This window comes from Notothenia coriiceps, unplaced genomic scaffold (assembly GCF_000735185.1).
Source record: "Notothenia coriiceps isolate Sejong01 unplaced genomic scaffold, NC01 NC01_scaffold00018425, whole genome shotgun sequence".
NCBI lineage: Eukaryota > Metazoa > Chordata > Actinopteri > Perciformes > Nototheniidae > Notothenia > Notothenia coriiceps.
Window position 1 is genome coordinate 350302 of NW_011351126.1, and position 27674 is coordinate 377975.

At 38.7% G+C, this 27674-nt stretch overlaps 5 protein-coding genes across 5 annotated transcripts in view; 3 read left to right on the top strand and 2 right to left on the bottom strand.

Moving 5' to 3' along the window:
- Positions 1–833: 833 nt before the first annotated feature.
- Positions 834–7610, top strand: cox7a2l (cytochrome c oxidase subunit 7A2 like). The gene is made up of 3 exons (XM_010777669.1): positions 834–997; positions 5935–6069; positions 6734–7610. Exons 1-3 carry the CDS (start codon positions 926–928, stop codon positions 6872–6874), a joined length of 348 nt encoding a protein of 115 aa, XP_010775971.1. The 5' UTR covers positions 834–925; the 3' UTR covers positions 6875–7610.
- A 4716-nt stretch (positions 7611–12326) lies between these two features.
- pigf (phosphatidylinositol glycan anchor biosynthesis, class F) lies at positions 12327–16244 on the bottom strand. Its single transcript, XM_010777670.1, has 5 exons — positions 15868–16244; positions 14827–14918; positions 14341–14457; positions 14109–14217; positions 12327–12704 (listed from the first exon to the last, which is right to left on the bottom strand). Exons 1-5 carry the CDS (start codon positions 16093–16095, stop codon positions 12591–12593), a joined length of 660 nt encoding a protein of 219 aa, XP_010775972.1. The 5' UTR covers positions 16096–16244; the 3' UTR covers positions 12327–12590.
- An 848-nt stretch (positions 16245–17092) lies between these two features.
- Positions 17093–18403, top strand: cript (cysteine-rich PDZ-binding protein). The gene is made up of 4 exons (XM_010777672.1): positions 17093–17219; positions 17421–17486; positions 18033–18087; positions 18262–18403. Exons 1-4 carry the CDS (start codon positions 17204–17206, stop codon positions 18386–18388), a joined length of 264 nt encoding a protein of 87 aa, XP_010775974.1. The 5' UTR covers positions 17093–17203; the 3' UTR covers positions 18389–18403.
- A 1621-nt stretch (positions 18404–20024) lies between these two features.
- gch2 (GTP cyclohydrolase 2) lies at positions 20025–21260 on the bottom strand. Its single transcript, XM_010777673.1, has 3 exons — positions 20808–21260; positions 20237–20346; positions 20025–20084 (listed from the first exon to the last, which is right to left on the bottom strand). The coding sequence occupies exons 1-3, from the start codon at positions 21091–21093 to the stop codon at positions 20025–20027; spliced, it is 456 nt and encodes a 151-aa protein (XP_010775975.1). The 5' UTR covers positions 21094–21260.
- Positions 21261–25684: 4424 nt separating this feature from the next.
- msh2 (mutS homolog 2 (E. coli)) overlaps positions 25685–27674 on the top strand; it is an 18817-nt gene continuing 16827 nt past the window's right edge. The window contains exons 1-2 of the mRNA XM_010777683.1: positions 25685–25935; positions 26120–26262. Coding sequence (XP_010775985.1) covers positions 25728–25935; positions 26120–26262 — 351 coding nt within the window. The 5' untranslated portion in view covers positions 25685–25727. The remainder of the gene's footprint in view (positions 25936–26119; positions 26263–27674) is intronic.

Genomic DNA, 27674 nt, shown 5'->3' on the forward strand with positions numbered 1-27674 from the left:
GAAAAATATATATTTTTTACATATATTTTCAATCAATCAATGTTTATTTATATAGCCCAATATCACAAATCTTACATTTGTCTCAGTGGTCTTCACAGTTTGTACAGAATATCAAAATGTGGGGTTTCCTGTTATATATTTGGATATATGAATTTAACATTTGAATAGAAAAACAATTTTATTGACCAAAAAGTTTTATGTTGTCTAAAGTACGTCCATAAATGATGTAGTTTTGTGGAAAATGTGGTGAATCCTACATTTTTGGGAAAAGCCAATCATGTACATTCAGCCATAAAGCCTCAGGATACAAACAATCAAAACAAAAGATGAACAGTTGTTTCAGGACAATCGCTAAATACTAAATTGTTAGTTTCTATACCAAATCGCTGTCGTACCAATTCATTGGACGGACAGAATAGAGGCATTTTCCTGTACTTCAAAGGGAATTTCATATACATAAAAAGAGATGTGCTGACTCCAAACAAAAATGTGAACATTTTTACCAAGAACTAAAGCAATGTAGCACCACTATTAAAACTATTATAAATAAAAAGGAAATCAAAACTAATTGTGTATTTAGCAAATATTCAATCTGAAATATGAATCTGTATTTTTTTGTATTTATTTACTTATATCATTTTGTACTACTTTATATATGTCTACCCCTGATGTAAACGTTGCTGTATACAACATATATATTGCTCATATGTTGTTGAATACAAAAATATAATTCATTGGACAGATAAACACCATTTAAAAATGTAAAAGGAATTTCTGTAGCTTTTGGAGTCCATTTGAATTTTAATCAGGCAGTGTCGGACCAGCTGACTTCAGACGTCATCTTCCCTCGACGGTCGCAACTGGAAGACCCTTTACCGGTTGGTTTTTGTTGTGGATAACATCTTGCCCGTCCTTCAGAAGGAAAATGTACTACAAGTTCAGCGGATTCACCCAGAAACTGACGGGTTCTGCGCCCACGGCCGCCTACAGCCCTCAGGTGAGCGAGCGAGGCGGTGGCTCGGTGCCCTCGCGGATGACCTTCATATCACCGCGTTGAGCAATATGTCCGTAACGTTAGCTGCCTGGGGTTTCACAACACGTATAGATATTTAGAGGTCTCCAGTGCAGTTAGCTCAATTTACTATATGTGTTTTAATTCCTAAACGTGTGTGGTTTCCTTTTCGTGCTTTATCTGCTGAAGAATATTATTTTTAACCAGTTTCGTCCTGGTATCTTCACTTGTAGCCTACATATAATAAGCTATAATATGTCTCATAAAGTAATCGCCTTAAAAGCTAATCTAACTTTTCTAGACTTCGAGACAAGCCTTAAATAGTCAGTGTAATTTTTTTTTAAATGTTATTTGTTTTCTAAGCATGGAACCTTTACTTAACCTTTTATTTTTGGAAAGGTTATGCCGATGTGGTTATCATCTGACTTTACAGCCAATTTCTAAAACCAATGGCCTCTCAGAGCGTCAGCCAGATGTGACCTTTATTAATAATCCCTGTTTTTTTTATTTCCATCAGTTTTTTTTGTATTCATGGAACTGAGAAGACAGGAGATAATAAATTGTTGACAAAGGTTTGACAAATAACAATCCTCTCACCCCCTCCCACTAACCTGAACTCTGAATTAGTGACTGGAAAACATACACAGCTAGAAAGGGAGGGGTGTGTGGGGGTTGATATAGTTTGATGATGGTACAGGGTTTGTTTAGGGTCATGGGGACACCGGAGAGCAGGCCAAACTGTTACATCTATTACAGAGATGGTTGATGTCAGGTTTAATTCTTGGACGACCTTGGTACAATATATTTGATGTATGAGCTCAGGTTGATTAGAAGGTGACTGGTGCGCTTGGTGGAGGAAATGTATAGACCTCTGTTGTTTTCACTACAGCCTCCATGTTGTTCTATGATTTTACAGTTTATAAATTGGTAATATTAAAGTACCCATACATCCTCTGAATGACCCCTGTCTTTGAGTCTACTGTTGATTATCCTAGATCCCACAACAGCGAAGTGTATACAGCCAGGTTAAATGAAAATAAAGAGGTCTCATTACAATCAAATCGCTGCTATGGAGACTAGCATCAAAACACATTAATTCCCTTGGGCTCATTTGACCTACAAGACTCTCAGTTTACCAGTCATAATCCATTTAGGCAAATCCAGAATGTTTTGGGACCGAAGCATGCAGAAATAGTCAAATACACAATGTTTAGAATAGGTGGAAATAACACATTTATTCTGCATGCAAAACACGTATTGGGATTAGCACAAAGTGGCATGTCTGTTAAGAGAACAGTCTTAGGTATTCATAGAAATTAATTTAGATAACATCAAGGTGAGACGTCAAGGGACTGGACTTTTTCAACCCAAGAATGAGTTTTTTCCTTATTCACAACAGGCTATAATGCCTTTGTTGGTGCCAAAGGATGGTAGTTCATTAGCATGTGTTTATATGTGACACCAGTTTATTTATATTCGGATGCCTTATGTGTCACAAAGAGGCAATACAACTACCTAACAGAGCCTGTGTCTAAGGCTGGAGCCACACGAGGACGATAACGCAAACGGACTGCAATCGTTATCAAAAAAGTCTTCCGTCCACACGCAACAGGCACCAGAAATGTGTCCGTTCACACGAGACCTCTCGAAAGCGCTGGAGACGCTGTCGTACATATGCCAGGCCTGTAACGGCCAGTCCACACACAGGTATGAAAAAAATCTTTCAAAGCATCGCCCATTCACTTGAATGGGGTGACGTAGAAGATTTTTAATCTTCGCCGAACTGCATTGTGGGGAGCGGAGCATGGCTTTGCAAGCATCGTGAGCATCAAAAGTTGAGCAATGTTCAACTTTTGATTCTCCCGATGCTTTCGAAGCTGGCATCAGCCAATCAAATCCCGTTTATGCAAATCCCGCCAGTACAAGCGCTAGCCAATCAAACCGCGTGCAAGCTGGGAGAGCCAGACCGCAGTTCATTTCCTCATATTCCAAACGAGAAATTACGGTAGCAAATCACCCGGTTCTTTACGACCAGAACTATTTACCGGGATACAAACCGGAGGAACCAGGCATGGAGGGAGGTGGGTGAAACTGGGTGAAACTGGTAGGTTTTCGCCTGTTTGGGGAGTTTATATCCAATTTACTTCGTTTTAACATTGCTATTGCTTTGTATGTCGGGGGCGGGAGATTCATGTGATTGTTGTCGCGTTGCTCGCAAAAAATCGCCAAGCTTCAGACACGCCCAGCATCAAGATTTTTCAAGATTTTTTTCATGCCTGTGTGTGGACNACCGAAATCGATATTAAAAAAGTCTTCCGTCCACACGCAATAGGCACCAGAAACGTGTCCGTTCACACGAGACCGCTCCAAAGCGCTGGAGACGCTGTAGTACATATGCCGGGCCTGTAAGTGCTGCTGTACTCCTGCCACAAAAGCAGCGAAGAAGAATTCCCGCGCATGGTTGCCATGGTTGCCCTTCTGTTTATTCTCCGCTGTGGACGCTCTGGCTCTTTTTCTCCCTCCCCGAGGCAAGCGTTTGCTTCTGCTGTAATTCTCTCCGGTACTCCACCAGCAGATGAAGAACACCCACCTCTCCGCCTCTTCCAAGGGACGAGGGGACCGTGCGGCAGAGTTTCAGTTCGATTTTTTTTTGCCGGTCAATATGTCCGGTTTAAATCCTCCGGAAAAAATTAGAAAAGTGCCGGTCAAAAGTCTTCTTTGTTATTTATTGAGCTTTAAAACAAATGAATAACGACTCTATATAATAATAATAATATAATAATAATAAAACACGGAGCCTCTCTTTTCCTCCCCCTCTTCTGACAGCCCAGCAGCTGATCTCTGAGCAGGAGAGGCGGGGCTTTTGCTTCAACGTTATCAGGAAATGATCTCATAGGCGTAAACACGGAGCCGTTTGCCCCCCCAAAGCGTTTCGTTTGCAGATCTACCCACCTTGGGACCCGTTATCGTTATCTGTGTTTCCATGTCGGCCTCGTGTGGCCGAACCGTCTATCTGATAGTGAACTGTAGCAGATACGACCTTTATCGTCCTCGTGTGGCCGGGGCTTTAAAGATTCAGGAAGGGATTTATTGGCCTCCAAGCTAAATTGATTTGAGGATCCGAAATGAAATAGGCTATCTGTAAAACCATCCCTACTACACCCTAGCCCTAAGTTACTTCTGGGACAACATCTGCTCTTGGGTAAAATCCTAGAACAACATTCTATAAATGTGTGTTATTCTTAAATGTATTAAACACACAAACATTTTAGACCTGCAGGCCTGCCTTTCAACATTATGCATTTAAAACATTGCTAACCAATGAACAATGCTGCCAATAACTGCCAATGACTACCATAACGGCTAAATCCTGACTGGTTATTAAAAAACAAAAGGCAAAAACACGATTCCCTGCTGTGAACACTTTTAGTTATGCCTTCTCTTAAATGGTGTGTAAAAATAATCAGCTTTTAGTGCCTCTGCATTTTCATATGTCAGATTTAATTCACCTGCTCCCACACTATCTGCCTCCACACACCCGGACCAGGCAATGGCTCTCCCAGTAATTCTGATACACAAGGTGGGTGAGCAGCTTCCTCCAAGTGAGAGGATAATAGGGAGGCACACTTGTAATTCATTAACACCACAGTGCGCCTCTGAAAAGTGGAACAGCAGGAATTCATGATATAATTGATCATTTCCCAAAGTCAATCACACTGCGCTATCATTTTAAAGAGTTATGGGAGACCAATTATCACATGGATCTTTATTTGTTTTTTCGTAAAGTAAGTCTGCAAAAAAGCTGATAAAACGTGCTGCTAGTCAAATATTGTGTTTAGGGATGTCCCGATCACCTTTTTTTGCTCCCGATCCGATTCCGATCATTTGATTTTGACAATTTGCCGATACCGATTTTTCCCGATCCAATCTTTATGCAATGCATTTAAGAGAAAAAAAAGAAAAAAAGCATTCAAGTTGTCCCTTAAGGTTATTTTTTTATTTAAATTGGATATTCTATCCAACATGGATATAGCTTCTTTCTTTCACAGCAGCATTGGATCAGTTCAGTTGTGCAGCATTGGATCAAAACAAAATAAAGCTTATCAGTACTCGTTAGCTTACTGCTACATTTAGACACTGCGCCCTGACCACTGCCAGATTTGAGAGAAATAAGCAACCAGGTCTATGAAAACAAGCCCCAAAGAAGCAACACATACATGATGTTGTGTAATTTGAAACCAAAACTAAGGCCTCAGGATGACTTTAAGACTTGAACATGGTCATTTTTGTTTTGTAACATTGAATACAAAATTTAAAAAAATTATTTAAAAAAAATCTCTACTTAGACACTAAGCTTTGTTGTACCAAAGATCTGAAAAGAGTTGTTTTGATTTTACTTTCAAAGCTCTTTTCTGTTATTAATCAAATCGGTAAAACAGAAAATGATTACACCTCTAAAAAATATGTTTTAATACATATTTATTTAAAAAATGCATTGATCTGGAGCGATTTATATGGATTCAATGACCAACGATGCAAAAGTCTAAGGAAAAGTTAAAGTAAAAACACTGATGCATATGATCATTTTAAAGATCCCAATTGTATTTTATAATTCTTATCTTTATCATCTTAAGTTGTCGATATGCCCCTCCATTTAAATCAAAACAATATGAAAAATCAGAAACATTGTATCATTGTCCAACAAATAGATATGCTGTTTTGTAATTTGTAATTTACACCCTTAATGTTTTTTAATTCATTTTAAGTAACCCTTTCCCGGAATATCTTCCTTATTTCCGATGTCTGCCGCGAATAAAAATAATATTTCTGCTTAGAAACAATTGGGAAAAGGGTGCTTTCATTGAATAAGGTTGAGTAGAATTGTGCATTATTGTGACCAATCTGTTGTTGTTGTTGTTTAGGGGCTGAGGCCAGGTGTGCCAGCAGAAGCCCCACCCATGATCTTCGCCTCCCCCACCAAACTGGTGTCGGAGGCTGGGACCGTGGTGGAGTACATCACACCAAACCGGGTTCCTGACCTGCAGAAACTATTCCAGGTAAATAAGAACAGGAAACTGAAAGAGTCTTAGTCACGACGAGAGGTTGATGGGTTCCTCCCTGACGCTGGTACGGTTCTCACGGTGAATCAGCATTTGTTCATTCAAAGTATTCCTCAGAATTAAAGTTCAAGAACTGCCAAAGTGGTGAAACTTTAGTCAAAGCACGGGAGATATTTTAGCTCTAGGCGCTGGGTGGTAATTATTTCACTCTGTTTGTAATGGCCCCCTGCCTTTTCATCACAGTAGGCAGTGAGCGGAATACTTTGAAAGTGGGGCAGACTAAAACAAATGGAAATAAATGGAAAATCAGAGTAATGTCTGCTGAAAGGACTTTTTCTTATTGAAAGTGAAGGTTTTTCAGACAGATAATAACAGGAAATATGTTTGGAAACTATTGTATACAAAGCAAATAGCCCTTTGGACAAAACCTTTTTTTACTGTGTTTGTTCCTTTCCTTTTTCAGGGACAAGAAAGCACTCTGGGTGTTTTTGGTCTGTTATGACTGAGACGGATGAATAGTTTTGGGAAATATGTGTTCGGAAATCATTAGAAAATGTCAAGACCTATCTCCCCAGACAAATAGTTGAGAACACTCTGTACTCTCTGTAACACCTTCATTATTGGTTTTTCTCACATTTCCTTCCTTTTTTCCCTCTCCCAGATATCGGACGGTGTCCCCATTCATTTGAAGCGGGGCGTCCCTGACAGGCTACTGTACCGCACCACCATGGCCCTCACCATCGGAGGGACCCTCTACTGCCTGGTGGCTCTTTACTTCGCAGCCCAGCCCAACAATAAGTGATCAACACAAAACCCCCGGACCTTTCTACATCACCTCTAACACCCAACATTCCCAGTGTCCATCTGCCTCGCCATAAAACCTCTTGGGACTGTAATTAAAACATCACCCCTCAATTTAAACAGTAATAATGTCCATTTTCTTTGTAAAAACAAATGTCTAAATTAATAAATTTTAAAGGGAATCAAATGTAAAACATGCTTCTTTTCTCCTATTTGTCTGTCACTGAAACAGCACTCACTGTATCAGACGTGTTGCCAATAGACAGCAAGATGCACGGACATCTATAAGAGCTTCTTACAAATGGCAAAAGATAAACAAAGATGTTTCTAGTCTCGCATCTTTAAATAGGCGTGTGGTTGAGCATTGATAAGCATCTTTGTGCAAGAGAGAGCAAGCATGATGGAGTCACCCCGTCTGTAACATGGCTGCAGCTCTATTGGCTCGATGCATGCAGTATTTACGTGTGTGGGCTCTGGAGTGATGTCAGAGGGAGGCTGTTTCAGACTGACAGCCACGCATTAAGCTGCTTAAACACTGATGCCATAGCTCTGCATTGTTCACGTATGTTCATTTTGTAGCAACTTTATTTGTCATTATTTCCAGGCAAAACGTCAGTTAACCGGGCTATAGTCCACACTTCTCGCAGAAGAACTGGGCCTTTCGATAGAATGTTACCACAAGACACAGGTTACTTCAGACATTCAGTGAAATTAAATATATTTTTTCCAATTTATAATCCTGTGTCAATGTGTTATTCATCCTCTCTTTGTATATGTGTTAAATAACATCAAACCATCTATTAAACTTAAAAATATTATTGACGACTCATCCAGAACTCCGAGAACATCCGGAGAAAAATTGGATTTGGAGTGAAATCAAATAAAAAATAAAAAAGTACAAAATTATTACATTCAAAATGTTCTTAAAACACTGAAAGTTAACACAATCAGTATGCAGAAGTATATATATTTTTCTCTGGGTCGGGTTATTCTTTTTAACCTATAATAATACTATAATATAATAATGACAATAAAATGATCTATTTCATTTATTTTTGTAATTAAATAAATATGCAAAATATGTTCTATACTACTTCTTTCAAAAATATGACTTTTATCATTGCATTACACATAGATAATGTTTTCCCTATAGTTTATTTCTTTGAAATGTATGTCAAATCTGAAATATTTGAACAGATATTTACCCCTTGACATACGTGTATACAGGAGTTTTGCCCAAGTGTAGTAATACTGCAAGCAACTTGTATTCCAAATGCTTTTGTCATTTCTTTTAAAAAGGTCAAGCTCAAACATATCTTTAAATGGTTGGCCTTACTTTCTTTTACCACACTGCTTTTAGGATTCAATTTGATCCCATTTCTAAAGATTTCAACTTTTGAGTCACAAAATGTGATATCATTTTAGATTTCAGATGCATCCGGTTGAGGATATCTGAAATCTTTTATATTTCAAGGTGCTAAAAAAACCTAGAATACCGCTTTGAACCAGTATTTCTCCATCTTGTGATTGTGAAATGCCCTCTCTAGTATATAAGCAAGTGAAGGACACTGATCAGAAGAAGAAGATGGACCTTTATTATTATATATTATTCTATCAGGGAACATAGTCGTACCATATCTCGTGTCTGATGACTACTTGCATTCTTGCAAGGATAATAAATACATGTATCCTGATTTTGAAACTCAAGCCAGTATCGGGTGAGATTTTTCTGGCACAAAGTTTGATGTATTCGACGTAAAGCCTTATCACTATAGATATAATGCTGTGGTCAGTTGGTTTGGAACTACTTGATACTGTATGTGTGTGTTCCTATGTGTATATTGATTGCTCGCTCATGGGGCAGGGTCACATGACGACCTCCGAAGTGGCCTCGCCAGATATAACTGATTGGTACAGACCTCCTGGAGAGATGCAGCACTTTTGCAATCATAAAGTATAGAACACATGCAGGTAGCACAATCATGTACATGTACTTTCTTTTTAAGGGCTTCAAAACCTGTAATGTATATAAATCTATGCCAGAGTACAAGTTTTGCCTTGTAGGAATTTTGTTAATTATGATATGGCGCAGTCATTTGTCAGCATGACTCCACGTTGTCATGGCATCGATATGTCACACTGTGAGGAAAACCTTATAATGGATAATTGATGGCAGCTCTGATTTAACAAAGAATAATTTGACCTTCTGCAGGGAAATAATGAGTACTGTTAATAATTCATTACAGAAAAGTGACTTGCTCTAAAACACTCTATCCTACAAAGCGAGGATGGAGGAGAGTGAGCAAGTAATGGTTAATGTTTCGTACAAAATGATGCTCTGTACTAAATTTGCAATGAGTGAAGTTGAATACAATTGTAAGACGCCTGAAGAGGTGCAGGTATCTAGGGTTAACAAGATTTCTGTGATTAAAGGTTAAAAGTATACCATCAGAATGTTCACAATTCACACTACGGGCAATATTAATGTGTGTAATAAAGTCATATTAAAGCAATCAATCCAAAAGTTGATGGGAAATTTCACCGAAAACCACAAATGTCCTATTGTACTAGGAATCACCGGTGTCAGTAGAATCAATCCTATGGGAAATACAAATGTCTGAATAAAATGTTATGGCAATCCATCAGATAGTTGGGTATAACGGGTGTCTAAAAAATGCTATCACTTAAATGTATTTATTTTTGTGACCCTTGGAGAGTCCAGACACTCGGAGTGTAAATCATATGAGAAGCTTAAAAGTCCAATTTGAGAAAAACCTATCTGTAATATATTTTATTTACAAGGGATCCCCGGCTTTGTTGTTCCTTTCACATCTACTTGTATTCATTCGCTATCCTCCTACTGTTCTTAGAAAAGCATATCCATTATGTGCACACTTTTTGAAATGCACCTATTATGTTGGTTTGATAATAGCCCATACTTGCTTTTCCTTAAGGAACCAAAGGTCAGAATTCTATAATTCGACCCGTCTGTCTCCACCTATACCTTTTGCGTCAAGAGCCCACTTGAGAATCTCTCAGTCACAATGGACCCTTTGTTGTGGCTCTGAGAACTGACAGGAGGGCCCCGAGAGCTCTGCAATAACATGTTTACCACTCAATAACACTGTGACTGTTAATGAAGCACGAACTATGGGGGGGTGGGGGTGGTGAATACAGGACACGGGGGAAAAGGAGAGACACAGGGAACGAGTTGGGTGTGAGAAATGGGGGAAGGGGAAGCGTGTATGGAGAAGGTAGTTATGTGGAGGAGGGGTGTGACTTATGCAATCTGCCTACTCTCTTTCTCCTCAGCAGTATCAAGAGGACCTGTCTATCCTGTTTTAAATATATAAAAATAGAAACAGTAACTCTTGTTGGGAAGATCACGGCATAATAGTGCATGCACCATAACCCAAGCATTTTGGAGGGAAATTCACAGTTATGTTGAGAACGTCACAATTCTGCAGTTTGTATTCTGCCAACAACTTGTAGCCTACTATATATTTCATATCATATATTTTTATATTGTATAACAACACAGGGACTGGAGTGTTTCCTCATCAAGAGGACGAGATGGTTATGGATATGGACGGATGTGTTCTACGTCCTCTCAGTATTTATTTATATGCATTTTTTACAATGCCATATTGCACTTTGGCTTCCCTTTCCTTTTTTCTCGCGTCAGTGTGGAGCATTTTGAAAGCTATGTGTCTGAAAATTGGCATTTTATTTTATTTGATCTGACATCTGTGAGGCTGCACTGTACCAACAAACCTAAATTGTAATAAGATAGCATCAGGTTAATGACTTTACCCCTCATTTTTAAAGCTGCATCACTGTATTTGTGGCCACCAGGGGGCAGAAAGTGTTGTCAGACTATTTCTACATAAAACACACACAGAGCAACATGTTTCTCCAACAAGAAACATATCTAGCCTGTAAGCTGTTTTATATTGTTCATTATTCTATTGTTTGGTGTGAGGAGTGTAGTGTCAATAAGAACTTGCTTGTTGAAAACAACCCTCAAACCGACAATAATACGAGTTCCAAGACTATTGGTAAAATGCTGCAGAGCTGGTTGTTAATTATGTGTTCCCTGCAGCCTGAGCAATCTATTTCTCTCATTTGATTCTATGCTAGACTAAAAACATATTGATTCAGCCGGATTTAATTTGGGTAAAATCTGCCACAGAGAGCAGAGGCTGCATCTTAATTCAGAATACACAACTCTGCAGAAACATGCCCACAACATCTGCCTCGGGGGAAAGGCTGGGGAGATAGGAGGTGCAGGGAATGAAAAATAGCCTCAAGCAAAGCCTGAGAACAAACAATGAATACATAGGGCTCTCTGAGATTGAATAGGTTAGATTATCTTGTGAAGCAGTAGCTTTTATGTGCGTGTTAGCCGTCTCCTTGTCTCTGAGATGAAAGGAGTAAGAGTTGAATTGAGCTTTTGAACAAAACAACTCCATCCAGTCCCCTAAGTACACCGATTACGTACAAGACCACAATCAGGGGCAAAAAACGAGACACTCCAGAAACCACCAGATGTGACATGCCCAGTGTGGTGACACGGTCAAAACTAGGTTGGAGGTGAAATCGGTTAATCACACCCTTTGCTGCTAGGGAGAATAATGTATCAGAAGGTGTAGAAAATAAAAATAAATAAAAGAGAAAAAAGGGAAATGGAGGTAACAGCATGAGGTCAATTGAATTTAATCAGAAAGATGGATGGAAATAAAGAGGGTGAATGGTATCATAAGGGTATAAAGGTTACTCTTTCCTATAACTTCTCTATCATTTCTGACTTCTGAAAATGTATCTTTTCGCTTCAGGCTATTTTTCACCTCTTTTCCCTGGCAACTACCTTACGCAAGAGTTCAAACACGGGGCAAACGGGCTCTGTGCTGAAACTGTCTACCAATTCAACTCACACTGCAACATGACGACCGAAATGTCCTTTTATTCCCCTCCTTGCACTAAAGGACTTAAGTTGTATTACACATATCTACACTGTCTGCAAACAACATCCTTCATTTGCTTTACAATTTGACACCGCATTGCAGAAAATGTAAGTTTCATTGTGCTGCGAGGGGAGAGCAAGAGATGTGGGCGGCATGAAAGGAGGGAAATTAATGTCCCTAAAATGGAAGTGAATCAATATGGGGGCCCGAGGATGTGAAAAGCTGGAATGAGAGCAAGAGCAGGAGAGGGAGGAGGGCGAGTTTAAATAGAGTTGGCGCAAGATTAATGGTTGTTTAAAGCACGCGCGCTCACTGGCTGTCATCTCTCTCTAGGTTCACATCGGGTACATTCGCAACAAAAAAGTGGTGGGACTGAGCAAGCTGGCAAGGTCACACACACACACACACACACACACACACACACACACACACACACACACACACACACACACACACACTTTAAGTTGCATCAATCCAATAAAAAGGACATTTATTAGTCATAAACTCCTTATCTTTTATTCCAAAACTTAAATTAATGTCAAAACTCTTCAGGAAAATGATCAGCCTTCATGGGTACAAAACAATGATGCTCATACCGTGTTGTGTTATTGCAAATCATCTCGTCAACAGGCAGCAAACGGAGACAATGTTCCCAATAAATAACCAGTACAAGGTAAAAGGAATACAGCAGGAATACGAGGGATGCCCTCATGGTGTCTCACACACACACACACACACACATATGTCGACCCCTCACTTGCACTTGTAAGTGAGCTGTTTGCGGTGAAAGTGGATCCAGGCTGGAGCCGCAACAAGCCCGGTGAGGAAGCCGATGGTGGCGCCAAGACTGCAGGAAACAGGCCACGCCTAAGAGAAGAGGGGCGAGTCAGATCATTGCACTGATAGATCAAAAGGAGCTTGACTATTAGATCAATTCATCCTCTCTCCCCAGAAGCTCGTCTGCCTCAAAGAGAAACTTTTAAAGTCAAATGAAACCCCGGCGGTACAGTGGTGCCATTCAGAGTTATGCTCCAATTACCACCGTCTGCCTCCCATTTGCATTTTCCTCCAGTCATTCTGCAGAGAGCTCCCTTTGCAATTATGGTTATAATCGTCTTCCTTTTTGTTATTTAAAAAAGGAAATTGAGTTAGGTATGGTAATCGGTTTCAGAATGATATTTCAGCTCTACGAGATTCTATTCACTGCCAATCATGATGAATGGAAGGCTTTCTTGTTAACAGAGAAACCTATGCTGTAAAAAAAAAAGAGAAATGGCAGAAAACCATTAAAAAAAGATCCACCAGTTGCAGCAATTCAACATCAGGGTCAAGCTTTAATCATTTTGTAAATTCCGTTGTTATGAATTCTTAAAAGCTATGTCTACTTGCCAAATGTCATCCGTCTACAGGTCACGGCCAGGTTAATTAAACAGTGATGTCTGAATGTACCTATTGAATCCAATTAGAAGCATGAAGGAAATTGTTGTTCTGCTTTCTTCTCCTGTTAATTATCTCATGAACCCTCTGATTTACCTTCTGACTGCTTCTAGGGGTCCCTACTGAAATCATAATGCCTACATCTGGGATATACTATTCTCTTATTTAATATATGTTTCTTTAAAAAAAGAGATAATCCCATCTGTATTTCTGCCACAGTACAGCCTTGACAGTTGCACTAGTTATCTACTTACTGACATCTCTTTTTGTCAATAAATCTTTTCCACAGACGCAGCAGATCAGGCAGCCTCATATGGGCTCATATATTTCAGGGCAGTGATTATGCTAATGAAATCACTGCCTTACATTGAGAAATATCAAGGGAGCCATTCCTCAAACAAAATACTGTATAACTCACACATTCCTGTTTATTTTGAACATTTCTTAAAACTGCAACTTCCAATTTTGCTTTACTGCACATATTTTATTGTTCCGAGTATTTATTTCAGATTCTTGTTGTACTTACTCTGGGATTTTTTTTTGTAGATTTATACTTCATTTGAACATTTTGTGTAATTGTTTCATGTAAAAAAAAAAAGTATAATAATTCTATATGTTTTCCCTTTTTAAAACCGTATTCCTCCAACTATGTTTATGTATACACCATCATACACCAAAGCAAATTCCTTGTCTGTGTAAACTTATTTGTTATTCAACCTGATTCCAATTCTAGATTTACTGTAATTGTGTGAACAATTTTGGTGAATCTAATATTAAGATAATAATCCCACAGTATGCATTCTGTTTATAAGAGTAATTCTCCCATGTGCTGACCTGCCAGGGCCTGTCCCAGTCCAGAGGAATAGGAAAGGCTCCCACCCAGGCTCCTACCAGTGTGCAGGCCACTGTGATCTGTAGACAGGTGTCCCACACAGACATAGCCCTGGAGACAGAGCAAATCTATGTTAGAACATTCGTAAAGAGAGACAAGATTAGCACATTAAACACGATTCATCAACACATCATTGAAGGACAGGTATCAGGGAAAAGCAGATGTTTGGCTGACCCATGCCGGCTGAACACTCGTATCCAGGCCTGGACGTTGGGACCGAGGACACAGAGACACCTCAGAGTGGTGAGAGAGGTCAGCAGCACAGAGAGGGAGAACGTCTCCAGGGCGGATCTGAAACACGGAGGAGAAAGTTCACAGTATCAGTGGCGGCTGCAACTAGGCAGCAGAGTTTAAGTGATACACACACAACCTGTGTTGATGCAGCAAAGTAAAGAGAACAGGATTTCATAGGGGTGAATGATGACAGGGTAAAGCCTACAGAGATCAAATAGAAATCTGTAGCGTGTCATGAAAATAATCTTGTGATGTGCAAGGAATACTATTCACTTATTTGACCATTAGGCAGTAGGTGTTAATGGACTGCTTGCTATGGTGCTCTCTAAAATCAGCAGCCAGCAACAAGTCCTCCTTTGCTGCCCTTTGTATGTCTTTAAAACGTATCTCTGTCTTTTTACACACAGATATATCAGCAGTACTCACTCAATCAGCGGAGCTCCATAGAGAACCACCACCGTGTGGAAGAACAGGCACGACAGGAAGAAGTACAGACAGGAACGAAACAACCGAGAGAGCTGCAGAAATAAATGAATAAACAGCGTTAAGGGGAAAATATCATCAAGTTTAACGAGTAAACATTACCATTGATACCCAAGTATTCAATATATGATCATATATCTAAAGAAGCCCATTAGCATCAGTAAAATGGAAACTTAGCCTGGTGATGAAAAAGGATCCTGCAAGTCATAACAATGCCAAACCTTCTTGAAATAATGAATATGTATATCAAAATAATAGCATAGCATCCCAAAAATAATGACAAACGTAATAACAACCTACTTATCTTGAAATAATATCATCTCCAAACACAGACAAAGTATTTTTATACAGTAGTCAGATGTGGAAGAAGTACTCAGATCTTGTACCTGGGTAAAAGTAGAAGTGCCAGAGTGAAGTGAAAGTAAAGTCCTGTATATACAATGTTACTCAAGTAAAAGTACAAGAGTATTAGCATCAAAATATACTTAAAGTTCCCAAAGTAAAAGTGCTTATTATGCAAATTGGTCCATTTCAGAATAATATATCATGTGTTTTGATTATAATTATTGATCTATTAAAGTGTTATCACAGATGGTAAAAGTGCAGCTAGTTGTAATCACTTTGTATACTGCAAGGTTTACTCCAGGTGTAACTAAAGTGCTTTTTAAGTGTTGTTTGTATTTCACATTATTAATCCAAATGTGTAAAGTAACTAAAGGTATTAAATAAATGTAGTGGAGTAAAAGTACACTTTTTACCTCTGAATTGAAGTGGGGAATAGGTAACAAAGTAGCATAAAATGGAAAAATACTCAGGTAAAGTACAAGTATATCAACATGTTATTCAACTACAGCACTTGAGTACATGTACTTAGTTACTTCCCACCTCTGACTGTAGTATTGCTACTTTTACATAAATTAATATTCTCAATACTTCTTCCACCCCTTCTTAAACTCAACAGTCACCATTACAGTAAGTGAGCACCTTGTATCCCACGGTGTGCTTCTTGGCGGGCGGTGTGATGCCCAGCAGCCAGAAGACGGCCACACTGACAGCGGTCACGGCTCCGGACACCGAGTAGAGCCACAGCAGGTGAGTCCCGTACACCGAGAAGCCCGGCACCGCCGCCGCAGGTAGCACGGTGGCCATGAACACCGAGGCGGCGAGGATAGCGTGCGTGGACGCCATGGCTCTAATTTCATGGTCCCACATGACGACAAATGTAACTACCTACGACAAGAGACCTAGACAAGAGACAACATTCAAATAAAAAATACTTTAAAATGTCAATTTAGCAACGGGTTTACTGAGTAGGTTAAATCCATGGGTGAATTATTTGACCTGTCTTCCGTAAACATGGAGCTACTTCCGCTCCAACTTCAAAATAAAAGTCCAACAGTATCTAGCGCAAAAAAAAGATAACAACTGAAAGAAATAATGCAAAAGAGAATACTGTTTTATTTAAATATGGTTAGAATGCAGCATTTAAATGTATTGGATATACCGCATTATTGTTAAAGTATTATATTGCCCTCTCCTATGCTCTACCTTTTTTCATTTAGTTTTGTCATTAAGTAATTTAGACTTAATAAGACTTGAGAAATGCATACTGAGAGTTTCAGAGATCGTCTTAATGATTCTGGATGATCTCTGAAATAAATTAAAAATCTAATATTAGAAAGCTGACCATATTTCTGTATCATGTATATGATATTTTCCCATGAATATTACTCAATTTATTTTTTGAACAAAATCTCTGTTTCGTGTGGATCATTTGCTGTGTCAATATGCATCTGATGTTTTGCGTAAGTAAAATTAAAGAGCAGATGAAAAATAGTCAGATTTTCCTAAGGGCCAATTAAAAGTATATTTCCTAATGAAATCAAGTGTTTGTTAGCTATATAATAATATGTCAAATATATCTACAGGTGAACACATTGGCTGTAGAATATATGGGAGATTGTTGCACAGTCTTCTCTAGGTTTTACATTTGAGATAATATCCAATACATTAGCATCAATCAATGGATGTTATTCGTTCAAGGGCAATTTCCTATTTTAGTGGACTCTTATTTTGAAGAAAACCACCACCTTAACAATCGGAAAGGGGGCAGCGACCCTCTGTGACGGACGGGAGTATCAGCTAATGATATGTGAGATGGGCACAGCGTTGACCAATCAATATGTTGAATATACGGAAAGACGTAGAAACGACCGGAAGTTTACATGTTTTTGCCAAACAAAACCTGAGCTAACACTTTTATTCGGTTTTCCCCAACCTTTGACGATAAGTATCTGCTTGAAACATACATAAAGGAAACATGGTTTGTGACAAGTGTACGTATCACCCATATCGGATGCTTTTAATCTCAAATAACTTGTATATTTGCCGTAAGCGAAGGCTTGAGGTTCTTCTAGAGCTAATGCTATGTGACTGCTAGCTAACTGTTATGATGCATTTCTTCGTCGTTATATTGATTAACTGTCCCTTACACTTGAGAGTTATTTCTTTACATTGTTTTTTTCTTAATACTACAGGCGAGACGAAGCTCGGTAAAGTGATCACACCTGACACCTGGAAGGACGGAGCACGGAATACAACAGGTAAGTTGAGGACAAAGATTCTTGGGAACTATTGTTTGTGTCTTAACTGAGTGACATATTGAGCTACATATTCCTTCATAACAACAAAAAACAGGCTTTAAATGTTGTAGAACCATTTATTCAAGGCGGGCATTTTTAAATACTACTTTAGTATGAAGGCGTTTATTTAAAAATAAAGCCTTCAAGAAAGAGCCACTACATCTTACTAGTGTATTTTAAGGCTGTATCTTGCTGGCTTTATGACTTTCCATAGTATATACATGTAGTGCCTTCTTTGATTTGTTTTTAATTTGAACTAAATGTTATATTTTATAAATGTTTGCTCTCAGATCTCTTATGATAATAACTACTTTATTATAGAAACAAACTTGAACTTTTTTTTTCATTCCGATCAACGTTATTAACATTTTCTTTTCTTCTTTTTTTAATGTATATATATTTTATTATTCGTTTTACTTAAGTTATTTAGAAGTTGTGATTTTAAGTTCTATTTAGCGTTATTTAGATGTAGATGTAAATGTGGGTCCTTCTGCTTCTTTCACTTAGAGGGTGGTGGGCGAAAGCTCAATGAAAACAAGATCCTTACTTCCAAGAAAGCCAGGTGAGTAGTTTCCAAAAAGTCCATCAAACTTTGATGTTAAAATCTACAATAAGCCACACAATGTCAGTTTTATTGAACACATTTAATTTGTGCCTTGAACCAGTGCCACTATCTAGGCTCAATCACATATTGGTGCATCTCTAGTTATGTATCTGTTATGCATCTCCCTCTTAGGTTTGACCCGTACAGCAAGACGGGTTTTGCTACCTGCAGGATCTGCAGAAGCTCAGTTCATCAGCATGGATCACACTACTGTCAGGGCTGTGCGTACAAGAAAGGTAAAATAAACTCACTCACTTGACAGATGTTCAATAGATAACATGCATTGTCTGAAAAAGGCTAGTGGTTCTTTCTTGAGAATAACGATTGATATTTAGCTCTTTATGTATCAAGCAATGTAGATTGTACACCTCACCTGTGATCAGGTACTATTTTTTATGTGTGAAATAGTTCCAAGATACATGATTGACAAAGAAGTATGTGGATCATTTAGAATAACTTGGACACTGTTTCTTGAAAGAGAGGTTACCAGATGGTTCCCAAAACACTACACACGTTCACAAATTGCAACCTAACAGGGTATTTGGGATTAGGCAGGTACAGGTAGTGTGTGCCTTTCAAACAGCTGGGGGGTTTGTTTGTTTAATGTAAAAATGTTGACTTCATTCTTAACAGCTTGTACACTACATACCCATTAGGGTTGCTCAATTAATCGTATTTTAATCGCGATTACGATTATGGCTTGCAACGATTACGAAAACAACTTTACTAGAAATTAAGTGTAGTGTTTACCGGTGTGTACTAATGTAGTGTATGTTCTTTGGTTGGGATACAAAAAGTTCTTTTATATATATATGCGGACTTCAAATTCTATATGTTTCTTTAGGATATTCGGTCATTGTCCACTACTGGCCACCAAATAAACCCTATGTGTTTCCACGGGGGACGACATGCCGGTGACGTTATCCAAGGTCAACCGTAATATACTTATAAAACATTATTCTCCGTTTCGATCGAGGTTTAGAGAAAGAAGAGTGTTTTCCACCCTTTTTTATTGTATTTTTCTCAATACCGGCATACAACTCGTGCTGTACACCTTCGAACTGAGTTTTTGTATGTGAAGGCACAGTAGGAGTGTAGACAATAAGTGCAGCATGCAATGACAAGCCGTGCGACATTGTCTACACGACAGCTATCAAAAAACCACAGGTTTTGAAAGAAAGGTGTGTGTAAACGTGTCTAAGGACCTCACCGTTTTTTCCTTCGTCGTATTCTTTTCGTTAGTTTTATTCTTAATTATTTACTATCTGTCTTTTATTTTCGTTCTAGTCCTCTTCCCCGCCGTGCACCACTTTATGGTAGTAACTGTAGTTCTAGTCACCATAATCAACAGGACATTTGAACAATCGTTTAGTCCGTCGTGTGTCATTCATACCAAGGACCTGGTTATAGGTAGGTTCTAAGTAAGGTAATCGCAGACAAAACCAGGTGGTGTTGAGGGCGTCCCTATTGTAGGCGGAGAAAGCGACGAAACAACGATTCTAACAGCTAAATATACATCATTCCCGCGTATCCCGACGAGCTAATACCGTTTTTAGTATTAGAGCTAATAAACCCAGTTATTAACCATTACGCTTAATAATTTACACTAATAAGTGACTGAAACTTTTGTAGAGGTAAATAACCTCTGTTTTTTACACTCGTCATAAAAAAAATTTGTCAACTAATTGGACTTGAAATTCATATTAAAGTTGACTTTTGGGGGGTTTTTTTATATATATTATTATAATATATTGATTTTTTATCAGCATAATAAANGCCACTGGGCTTAGACTTAATCCTCCAGGTCAATGTGCTGAAATAACAGAAGAACGCAGCCAGCCTGCAGTAACACCAGAAACATACAGTGTGTGTGTGTGTGTGTGTGTGTGTGTGTGTTACCTTGCCAGCTTGCTCAGTCCCACCACTTTTTTGTTGGGAATGTACCCGATGTGAACCTAGAGAGAGATGACAGCCAGTGATTACATAATCAGATCAAAGGATGGCAAATATTAGCAATTCAAATGACCTTACATGGCTTAGAAACCCAATTTAATGATGATCCAATATTTGCTGTTAACCCACTAACACTCCACATGCTTTGTCTTACCTTTCCAAAAAATGGCACCAGGTGATGTTCGCACAGTGAAAAAACGTCTATGTTCTTCACAATCACCATCTCATCATGGTCTTCGTCAAATATGGCGTTGTTTAAGATGTCTGGGGACACAAACACACAGGTTTTAAAGAATATCGACTTAAATATTGCTTAGAACATTTTAGAAAATCTTGTTTTTCCCACCAGTAGTCCAATTTTATTCAAAAGCCTATACTGCATTATCATATACTTGAATTACTAGACTTTTGGATCTTCTGCTGTAGAGAAAACTCCTAAACCCTAAATCAAATAAGGTGTTTATATACTAAGGAGCACAACTATTACTCTGTTTAGCCTACAATTGAATGCAATCAAATGAAAATGTTCCCATCACAAACTACAGCTTTTTCCAGGTGGAATCCACAAAACTTCATTTCAGTTTGCAGGGTGTTGTATTTGCAGTGCACTTTTATCATTAGTAAGATAAAAAACAAGATCATACTACATTGGTGACTGTGTTATTAAACCACCCTGCATCCTCAAGAGAAGAGCCCCCCCCCCACAGAAGGACCTGTTGACTCACCTTCGATGGTCTCGTGGTAGCCCTTGGTGAGGAACTGCATGGCCTTGGCGGCGCGCAGCGGCGTGCGCAGCAGCCCCTGCCGGTCCGTGTCCTCCCCCAGCTCCCGGAGGATGCTCGTGTACGCGGCCTCGAGCGCAGGTAAGCGGGACTGGTCCTCGTCCTTTTTGCGGGACGTCTCGTGCTTGTGGTGCACGACGGACTTCTTGCTGTCGATGAGCAGATCGCTGTTGTTGCAGTGGAACTCCTCCACGGTGTCGTTGACCTTTACGTTGCAGTGGCCGTTCATGTTGGAGTTGTTTATTTGGTGTGTTTAACTCTGGAAACAGAGAGCTGAGAAGAGTCCTGGAGTTGAGATACCGTGCAGGTCTGGAGAGATAGTCCTGGAGTTGAGATACCGTGCAGGTCTGGAGAGATAGTCCTGTTCCCGGTGCTCACCGTGTTTATAAAGCCCAAACCGGGTGCCTCGTGTGCATCGTTCGTCAAGGTGCCGCCTACGTCATAACATTAGTTTCGTCAGCAGGTTGAATGTCATCACAGAGACCCCCCCCCTCTTGAAACCCATAGGGCATGTAGCTGACTTGTGTTCATCACTTGACAAATCATCATTTGCTCTCATTATCTTTCTTTACTGGAAATCAGACAGACCTCTTTCTGACTGCACGCTCATGACTTCACGTGGAGCTCAGGCATTATTTATTTACAGTTTTGCTAATTTTGTTTATTTTCAATTTAACCTAGAAAAAGCTTAGTTTACAGCTGTGTGTGCAATACTCCGTATATGAAATGATATACAATCAATAAATAAAAAGCAAAATCCAGGTATATTAGACATGAATAAAAACAAATCATTGATCAGTATTGTCTGAACATTTAAAAAAAGACTATATTCTTATGGTACTACTACTACTACTACTACTACTACTACTACTACTACTACTTATTCTTACAGTAAGTAGCCTACTGATGTGCATGCTATTTGCATGATGATAGAGATTCAATATTTGTATGGTCTTATAATGTGTAGCTAACTTTCCATTATCAATCAAGATTTTTTACGTTTATATCGTCAATCAATCACAATTTCTCAGAACCTTAGGTCACAAATGTCTTGTTTTGTTAGACCAATGGTTCAAAACCCAAAGATGTTCCAGGTAAAAAAAAGGAAGGCAATCATTATTTTGGAAAAGCCAGAAGAGTCTTTTGATTCATAAATTAACTCAACAGTGAATGGATAATAAAAAAATTGAATTTTGAATGTTCAAAACATTATCTTCATTCAATAGAATACACACTGATGCTTTATCAAAGCACACATGACTACTGTTCATCTATGAGGACCCTATGAACAAGTTGACAGGAGGTCTGTGGTGTCTGTGCAGATTGCACATTCTCGAAACAATTTTTTTTGCTGCGCAATACATTTTACGCTATCAAACACACTATAGTTGAAGAAATGTTGCTGCTCATTCATGAGGCTTATTCAGTTTTGCTGATAGGTTCATCAGTTGAACTATCATGTCAAATGTCATTGTGAGACCTTCAAGTAACATGAAACAAGGTGTGCTAAGTGTTATTCCACATTGTGATGAATATCAGGATGGCATTTCCATTGCCATTTAAAACATTTAATTTAAAGGAGTTATGTGTGTTTAAACATTTTGGGATAATATGGAAAGCCCTGCAAGGGATACAAATGACCTCTTTTCCTTAACATGACATGGATGAAATATGGATATACCCATGTTCCCAGGACCCTTATTGTAAGAGATTGGTTAGGGCTATCTTCCCAGTTCAAACACAAGAGAGTTAAGGGAGTTGGATGTGTCAAATGCAGTTTGAATGGTAAAAGTCAATTAAACCTCTGTTGAGATATGAATGTCTAATGTCTCAAAAATGTCTTCCTGAAAAATGTGAGGAAATCCCCCCCATGTAGCCTATTATAAACCGATATTATTGACCTTCGGGAAAAGATTCACTGAGAACATAAGACTATTTGAAATGTGTCATTAATGCGTCATATTAAGAGGATAGTCAGCAGAGGGACATAGGACCTTCAGTACATAGATATGCTCCCCATAAAAAGTCAGGGGATCACTAAGGTCATTAAGATGTATCCTCTGCGACCATGAAGATACTGTATAAGGGTATCCAATGGATATTTCAGCCCAGAACAAAGCTCTAGAACGAGTGATAAATGGACAATATAGGGTGGTTAAAAAGTTATTGTAAGAAAAGGCAGAATGGAGGAGGATGAAACAGTGGCTCATTACATCTGAAAAAAATTGCCAATGATAGCGTGCTGCTGCTATTAACAGGGGAGAATCGGTTCTCACAGTCAAAACGAACAATTGTGCTGCTGAGCTCATGACACCCTGAGCTCCTTAATGTCCATGATGGCTCAGAGCTGGCATCCTCCTGCCTGTCGTGTGTACTTACTATGGAGGTTTACAGTTCATCAATTGAATTGTTTCATTCCAAAATAGGTCACCTAATCAGAAATTGTTCTTAGTCAAATAGGATTCATTCATGTTTTTAGAGTTACAGCGAATATTTTGGTCATGCTGTCAGGTTTGGACAAACATCTAATTTAGTCCTTCACTTCTAAATGCTCACAAAAAGTGTACTTTTTTACTAAATTAGTCAGCTTGTTCCAGACATTGAATATTTAATAATAATTATATTTTTTAATAATATCTAATATTATTTTAGATTATTAGATTTGGATTTCTTCTCAGTGTTTGGAGGAAGTCATCTATGTTTTTCAAATAAGTTGAAAAGCAATGTCTTATATTACAAAAACCTCACTGTAAATAGATTTGTAAATTTGAGTTTGAAGTATTTGTGAAATATTCCCACTCTAAAAAGAAAGTGTATTTGGGAATAAATCTATTCCACAGCTAATGTGATGATGACATGACCTAACATTTAAATGTATAAGCACTACTTGTACCTTAGCGCCACTATTATAATTATAGCTTCAATACAATATTGAATACTTCCTCCTAATACATTATAAAACGTTAAAGTTGTTGATTTTTTTTAAATATGGGACAACTGTTTCTGTCATAAACTAAAAACACCTTGGGCCAAAGCTTCAGTAAAATAGAAGGTATTCGCAAAAAAACATTGCAGCCAGTCACCACCGCTAAACTAAAGGCGTCTAATGCTCGGAATGATGACGTTTAATAGTCTCATTAAAACACCAAAAGCAACCGGCTTTTATAAATTCACCAGTGGGATATAATTAAGCAATAGCTCACGACAGGCCGTGGTATATTCTCATTATATCACAGCTAAGCTTCGCGTCGGGCCGAACCACCCCCCTTAGCTGTGATATAATGAGCATATACCACGGCCTGTCGTGAGCTATTGCTTAAATATATTCTATGTGAAAACTTTAACGAAGCAGCAGTGGATGTACGTTTCACCCTAGATTTACGATATTTGCACAGCACAAGTATCACACATTGAACAAATTAATTCAGCTATTTTGAATTTAGTTTGATTTATTTGTGTATAATTGGCATTTAATGACTCTGTACTTTAACAAATATATCCTACAGATTAAATCTGATCGACTTCACATTGGGTCTAGACCTTCTTAAGAAACACAAGTCGCCGCCATTTTGAGACACTCGCCATGAAAGAGGAAGTTGTTGAAACGTGAGAGTACTCCAAACTGCGTATTCTGCTTGATAGTGTCTCGGCCTAAGGACTTTGGTCAATATTCATGGTGGTCATAGTGCCAAGGTTCACAATAAGCCTACCTAATGTTCAGAACAACATGATCACAAGTAATATTCACGTATGGCAGGTCTTCAGCAGTCATGGCCATTCACTGCCGCGTCAACAGGCGTTCTAACAATTATGCAGTTCCTGTATTTAACACAGTATCACTGTTGTTCTACAAACAAACACAAGACGTTAGTATTGAATGGTTGCTGATGATATTATTCATGCAGTTTCTTGGAAACTTAAAGGCTGCATGGGTTTTCACTGATCCTCGAAAAGGGAGCAGATGTGTCACGTTACTCTCACATGCTGGCATGAAATTAACCTTCATGTTTTTCCCTTTTTATTTAAAAGAACAAAACACTTATTGTCCCCACAGCTGACAAATCATCTATATTTTTTGACTGCACTCAAAGTCCTTTAAGAACTTCAAACATTCTTATAATTTTTTCCATGTCAGTTGTAAAACTAACATAGGCCTACATATGTAAACGATTAATAATACACCATATAATATAGTCATTTCGCTTTAAAAAGCTGTGATGCCAAAATGATGATATTGTACATTTCAAAATCCATACTTTTTTAATGAGAAATATTCAAGACAAAATATGCTTATAAAAAGTTAAAATGCTAATATGACTTATTCAAACAATCAATGCATGAATCAACACACTGCGATACAGTAGCAGGCTGTATGCAAACAATCAATGCATGAATCAACACACTGCGATACAGTAGCAGGCTGTATGCATAGTTTACGTTGCTTTGCAATCCACAAACAACCGCAAAGAAGAAGAAGAACGTAGTTAAAACTGCAAGGTCAAAAAAACAGTAGAAAATATGTTTTTCTGTTTTGTGACAAATACAGACAAGAAAGACAAACTCTGAAGACAGAAATCGGGAAGCTTGGAGTGGAACAACCAACACTCAAAGATATATTAGACATTGGGTCAGGGAGACTTTTATAGTATTTAAGACAAACTCAATAAATAAAGACAACTAAACATTTTTCTTTTCTGTCTTTATTCTTTTTTGGGGGTTGGTAGATCATTTTGGTCCACACTCCAATACAGTAGGTAGCGGTAATGCACCTATAACGCTGGTTGCCACCCACCATAAAACCGTATAAAGAAGAAGAAGAACGTAGCTTCCGGTTTGGCCACAGTGGTGGCGGGAGATTCCAACATGGCGGTGCAACCGAAACACAACCTGTCTATGGACAGTGCAGCCGAAAGTGGCTTTTTAAGCTTTATTTTCTCCATGCCGGAGAAACCGGACACAACTTTCAGAATATTTGACCGTAATGACTTCTACACCGTCCACGGAAAAGATGCATTATTCGCGGCTAAGGAAGTTTTCAAGACGAATGGGGTCATCAAATATTTGGGCTCAGGTAACCTCCACTAGCTAGCTAACCAAGTAGCTGGAGCCGGCAGACTGGCGGCTGCAAGCTAACAGTTGTGATGCAAGCTAAGCTAGCTAACTTATAAATGCATGTATTAGCCACACCTTCTGCCACATTAGCTAAAGAGCTTTGCATAACAAATTAAAACTAATATGGGCGTGTTTGTCTACAGGGAGTCGCAAGTTGGAAAGTGTCTGCCTGAGCAAGATGAACTTCGAGGCCTTTGTGAGAGACTTGCTGCTGGTGAGGCAGTACAGAGTGGAAGTTTACAAAAACCACAGCAAGAGCAGCAAAGACTGGAAGCTCGAGTACAAGGTATCGTGATGTCTACCGATGACATGTCTGTGTTCCCAGTTTCTTTGTCCCCGAAGTGCAATTGGTTTTGCAGTGTGCCACATCAAACAAACATAGATAGCATTCATCAGGGTAACGCAGACTCAGCAGCAGTGCATGAATGAAGAAGCATAATGATCAGAACAATACATTATGAAATCTTTCCTCCCCCTTGTTATATCGAGATCAAATAAACCAAAAACAACATAATCAGAAATCAACATAAGCATAAAGCATTACATTACATTACAATTCGATGTCTTTAGAATCCAAGCATTGACAGAAAATTAATCAAATATTAATCAAATATCCTCATGAATTACACCTGCTTGTCAGCCTATATATATATACTCTTTCCCTTTTTCTGATTTTAAATGTAGAGCTACGTGTTCTTTCATTGTGCTTGTACTCCAATATACTTAGTTATCTTTGTATGGTCTGTACTGTTTATAAAGCTTTAGTTTTGCATGCCTTAATCAGCATTTGATAATTTCACCCGGTGTGCACTGACTATTATTGTTAGGGGTGCACCGAATGGGAAATTCTTGGCCGAAACCGATACCGAAAATAGGAAACAGTTGGCCGAATGCCGAAAGGCCGAAAATGATTAATAGAAATATATATATATATATTTAATGTATACATTTTTTACCAATTTTGTTCAGCTACCTGATTATGGAAGAAGACATGATTATGGCAAAAATTAACTTAAATAATAATCACTATTATGGGTCCATAAAACATTTATTCAGCACTTTTGAATTCATACAGTACATTAATTCCAAGTCAACTGCATTTTCTTTTCTCTGTAGGATAACTACAACAAAGTGCATTCAGAACAAAGCCAAGGTGCTTTAAAACTGCATAAACATCTAGGCCAGTAGGCCTACAACAAAATAGTGTAAATAAAGACTGTAACAGCCAGGCCTTCAACAACAACAAATGCACCTATAAGTTTGGTAACCTAAAGTGTTGTTGTGATGACGTAATCAAAACGCGGCGACAAGCACGGCGCGCGACCATGGGCTGGCTCACAGCCAACATGTCTGCCGCTTGGAGATATTTCAAAATATCAGAGAAAGAGGCGCGGATTGCGATTTGTAAAACGTGTTCAGCTGACATTTCTCGAGGGGGTGTAACTGCAAAGACTTTCACCACTTCGGGATTACTCCACCACTTGAAATCAAAACACCCGGACAAATATGCGGAGTATGATCAACGTAACCCTGTTCTCTGACATTCGGTGATATAAGGGCCTTTTTAACCATTTTCGGCCGATAATTTTCGGTGGCCGAATATTCGGTGCATCCCTAATTTAAAGGGGACCTATCATGCAAAATGCACATTTTGATGTGTCCCCAGTGTGTCAGGGAATTCGTGCAGCGTCAGAAAAT